We start from the raw sequence: 5,314 nt of genomic DNA on the forward strand, positions 1-5,314 counted from the left end.
AATTATGAAAGATATGTTTTGGATTAATATGTTTTGTATTGGAGTTTTTGATGATTTTGAATTATTAGGACTAAATTGCAAAAATAATAAATTGAAGGACTAAAATAAAAAATAAATGAAATATATGGATTAGTATGAGCATAAGGAAGATTCAGCCTAACTATGATGTGATGAGATTTTGTGTATTTTGTGTTTTATGCAATTGGGTAAAATGGTAATTTGCCCATTTTGTGTTGTTGGATTAAATTGAATGAAATTGTGTTTAAATGAAGTTAATTTGAAATTATATAGATCAATAGCAAAATAAATCGGACTTGGATCGGGGAAAAGCAAAAATAGTCGAATAGTCGATTTACATCGTTCGTCGATATCCGAGGTAAGTTTATAAGCAATAAACGTTATTGAATTTGAATGTGTATGATTTTTATATGTTGAATTTAATTGTATGAATTCTTATGGTTAGAGCCGAATGCATGAATGTTTATGAAATTTGGAATATTTTCGGTTCAATTGAGATATGAATTATAAATAAGATTAACTTTGTAACAGTGATATATCAGGCTTATTGCCTAGCAGGCTTTGATGCCGATGTATGATATCAGGCTTATTGCCTAGCAGGCTTTGATGCCGGTGTATGATATTAGGCTTATTGCCTAGCAGGCTCTGTGCCAGTGTTTTATACAAGGCTTTATGCCTAATGAATTTTATGTGAGTAATGGTAAAAACAATCAAAGTATTAAGTGAGCTAAAGCATTCAGGTATGTAAATATGGCTATTCTATTCGAAATGAAAGTTAGTTGATTGAAAGATATGTGATAGAAATATTTTGTGATGATATTGAAAATGTATGAAATTATGAGTAAGGTATTCGGTTTTTTTATGATAAGTATAAGTATGTGATTTAAAAGTTTGATTCATGTGATTGTCTATATATGAATGCATATGTATAATCGATTATCTATGATATTATGACTTTGAAATTGGAGAATATATTGATAATTTATATATATAGTATAATCGGCCATGGTATATTGATGGATAAATATATGTTTGATTCGGGTTATTTTATATATAGAGAGAGTTTGTTAATTTGCTTAAATTGCTTATAACTTACTAAGCTACGATAGCTTACTGTGAGTATATTTATTCTTTGTTCTTATAGATTTTTTTGAAGTTTGCTACAAGCTCAGGGACCGTCAGTGAAGTTATCCACACTATCGTCAACCTTCGGTACTTTTAAAAGTCTATTTTCGAACTTATGGCATGTATAGGCTAATATGTATTTTATTCAACCTTGGATATGTATAAATTTAGCCATGCGAATATGGCTTAAATTCAAAGTTTGAATTTAGCTTTGTTGGATTATGTTTCAAGTTCATTTTTGGTTAAAATGCTATGTGCTTTGGATAAATAGTATTTATAATATGTGTTTGTGCATTGCAATTGGTTAAAGAATTTTGGATGAGATATGAATGAATTGGCCACAATATATATGCATAGGTATTTTTGATTGGTTTGAATGTGATTTATATGAAAATAAAGTATATAAATGAATTTAGTAATTTGTCTAGTTAAGGTTTATAAATGATTTGGTGTTAAAGGATATCTTGTATTAACCGAAATTGGTTGGAGATATTATATATATATATATATATATATGATTTTGTAAAATTTGTGTATTGATAAGTATATATATATATGAATGAGTATATATATTTATATGTGCATAAGTCATGAATATTAATGTAATGAATTGACTAAGTAAAGTCAAGTAGAATATGTTATTTAATCTTATCAATATGCTTTATATGTGGTTCGGTAAATGTGATTAAATTAGGCCATTATTTATTCTCTTGTATGTTTATGTTATAAGTAAGGTTTTGTATATTTACAAATAAGTATTATATTTTATTAAGGTTTGTTAGTATTGATAAGTGAAATGGACATAATGACACTTGATATTTATATGAAGTATAATGATGTGTTTTGTTTATGTGTGAATGGGAATGTATATAGTGTTACATGTGGTATAATAAATGATGAAAATTATATGTGTTTTATGTGATGTATAAATGTTTAACTTAATATTAAATTAATACTGAATATGACATGATTTTTATCAAATGATTATAAGTAGTACATTTCGTGTAATCCATTTGTATATGGTTATAGTATGCGACTAAGTTGTAATGAAGTTTGTTTATCTGCATGTATTATGAGTTTAAATTAAAAGTATATTCAGCTATGTGGTAGTAGAGATTAAATTGACTATTGAAATTCAAGTATGTGTATGTGATTGTTTTAGTTTGTATTTTTTTACTAGTAATACCTCGTAACCCTAATTCGGCAATTGATATGGGTTAGGGGTGTTACGTAATCAATATTAAGTATTGCATCCACAATTTATTATAAACATAAGCTTTTACATTAATATTTATGTATATACACATCAACGTCCATATGAATTTTTTTAAGGTTTACGATTTTGGGGTTTATGGATTAGTGTTTAGGGTATATGTTTTTAGAATTTAAGGTTTAAGGTTTAAGTGTTTAGGTTTTTAAAATTTAGGGTTTAATGTTTAAGGTTTAGGGGATTAGAGAAAGCCATATGGCGTCGATTTTAACAGCTTGGTAACTTAAATGAAAACTTCTAAATAGTTTAGTTATCAATTTGTAACTTTTCGTAATTAAGTAACTAAAATGAAACTTTTTCATAGATAAGTGAATGGTGTTGTTTATATTTTTTATAAAGTCAGTTTCAAACATTAAAATAAAATCGTATTCAAAACAAAAATAAGAAAATAATATGAAAATTAAATCAGATCAAATCGAAATGAGTGTCGGTTACCCTACTCGAAAATCGCTGTTCAACTTTTTGCGGCGTTTGGACCAGAAACGCCGCTATTGCTCAGTTTGGACCAAAAACGCCGCAACTGCTTAGTTTTTAACGGTGTTTGTACCAAAAACGCCGCTATTGCACAGTTTTTAGTGGCGTTTGTACCAAAAGCGCCGCTATTACTCAGTTTTTAGCGGCGTTTGGACCAAAAACGCCGCTATTGCTCATTTTTTGTGTTTGCGGCGTTTTTTGTCCAAATGCCACTAAAAAAGCCATTAAAGCCCTATTTTCCTGTAGTGAAATTATTTCGCCTGATAGTGTATCTCTTAAGATTCCACGAGTTCTTTAGTTTCAACAACGAGTAGGAAAAAAGAAGAAGAGGAAAAACTCAACTAAGGCTAAAGCTTGTAACATTTATAGGGGAAGAAAATTAGGGGAAGAACGAGTACTGAAAATACTATTGTATGTGAAGAGAAATTGAAGGAGTAACGGGCAGTTAGACCTAATTATGGGTTGGCCACTCGCCCAAGTCCGAAGGTTTGCCCAAAAAATGGAAGGGTATTAACAAAAATATAGGCCCCAAAAAAGAGTTTGAACAAAAAATAAGCACCGTTTTCTAAACAGATTAAGTATTGGGTAGAATCTTTTGGCCCAGACCCCAATCAGCTATTTTGCTATCATGTAGCGATTATATTGCCACTATTTTGTTGTTATTGTTTAGATATTGTGTAACTCTTGTTTTATTGTTAATTTTGATATTATTTTAGAGACATTTGTTTACTAAGTTGCAACTATCTTAGTGTTATTTAAGTATTTCAACTTTTTTTAAATGTATTTTCAATTTGTTAAGAAACATTTATTTTAACATTTTTAGTGTATTTATATATTATATTTTTAAAATTATTTTTATATAAAAATAATCTAAAAAAATTAATACGGCGAACCAAATCATGCACAAATTTAACATTTTTAATCTAAATTGAGATTAGATAAAAAATTTATGTTCATACACAATATTAATGGAAATGGAGAAAAAATGAGAGGATTTAAAAATTATATTTTAAGAATATTTTATGGGGGTTGAATCTTAAATCGAGTTATCATAGATATTTTATAATTGTATTACACTTCATTAACCGACAAAGGTTACGATCATGCCTTATTTGGCCTTGTGTTTAGGTTTTCTACTCATCTTCTTTGTTTTGTTATACGATTGATTTTACTTTGATTTCTTTTTCTTTTTTTTTTTATCTCTTTTGTATGAAACTAACGATTTATTTGTTGAAAAATGAAATTATTTTCAGCATATTACACGTGTGCAAACGATTGGACAAAAACTGGTCAATGATAAATGTCGGAATCCGCACGTTTAAGACAATTGTGAAAAGTAGGAAGCATTTGACTAGGATTGTCTTGCAGATTATTTCAAATTCAACGAAATTGGCTGTAATCTTTTTGGGAATTTTGAACCCACTTTATAATACAAACATTTTTGTCTCATGAATCCGTACATACATTATTGTACTTACATGCTTTTAATCATCATATCATCACAAACCATTCTTTTAATATGAATTAATACGTAATTAAAAAGCACAATAAAATATAAACTTTTAAAATAGATATACGGTGTGAGTTATAATAATTGAATGTAAATGGTGGATGAAAAGTCAACATTCATGATATGCATGAAAAATGGAGAAAGACGTGAGCATAAACAAAAGACAACACCTACCTAAAACCTAATTTTGTGTTTCTTGGAAGAAATTGAAACACCCATAATCAAAAGGATAAATATATTGATTCAAGCTTTGTTAATTGCAAAAACATTCAATTCAATCCCCTTGATTCTGTAACAATAAAAAAAGAAACAATTAATTCACTCTTCCAATAACAAATCTCATACTTGATGAATGGGTAAGAAAATCCTTATCATTCTTCCCTTTGAAACGAAGCAACTTTGACCAAAATCCTTTCTTCTTCTTCCCCCCATTGTTAATAACTTCATCATCGTTTCTTGCAATAAAAGCAACCGATCTACTCTTCTTCAAGCCATTCGTATCAACGTTTACTGTGAAAGAAGAAGAACCCCATCGGTTTTCAACCGGAGAAAAAGATGACGACGAAGCGATTCTTAAGCTAGAATCTTTATATGAAGAAGATGAAGAACAAAGACGAGATAATCTTTCCCTTAAACATGATGGACAAACCCCTTGATTTTCTTGGTGATCTGGGTGCTTGTTGCATTTATAGCTTGATTTAGAGAACCCCATAATAATCTCTTCTTTTTTTTTTGGAGTTTTTCGACTGTTGATGTCTTTTGGTTTGGTTTGGGTGGATATATATATAGACAACTTAGGGGTGGGAAACAAATTTCCTGTCGGTTTCCCAGAAAGTTCGTTCTATAAAGAAAACAGGGTTGGATTTCAGGTGGGTGAGTTAGGATAACAAATGTTTGTTTTATCGCCGTTGGATCAG

At 29.2% G+C, this 5,314-nt stretch overlaps 1 protein-coding gene across 1 annotated transcript; it reads right to left on the reverse strand.

Moving 5' to 3' along the window:
• Window positions 1-4,710: 4,710 nt before the first annotated feature.
• Window positions 4,711-5,109, reverse strand: LOC107952332 (uncharacterized). Its single transcript, XM_016887594.1, has one exon. The coding sequence runs from the start codon at window positions 5,107-5,109 to the stop codon at window positions 4,711-4,713; it is 399 nt and encodes a 132-aa protein (XP_016743083.1).
• Window positions 5,110-5,314: the final 205 nt, after the last annotated feature.

The sequence above is a fragment of the Gossypium hirsutum genome, chromosome A02, assembly GCF_007990345.1.
Source record: "Gossypium hirsutum isolate 1008001.06 chromosome A02, Gossypium_hirsutum_v2.1, whole genome shotgun sequence".
Taxonomy (NCBI): domain Eukaryota; kingdom Viridiplantae; phylum Streptophyta; class Magnoliopsida; order Malvales; family Malvaceae; genus Gossypium; species Gossypium hirsutum.

Excerpts from the sequence above, each read along its gene's own strand:
- LOC107952332 (XM_016887594.1), bottom strand. The coding sequence starts at position 5,109 with ATGGGGTTCTCTAAATCAAGCTATAAATGCAACAAGCACCCAGATCAC.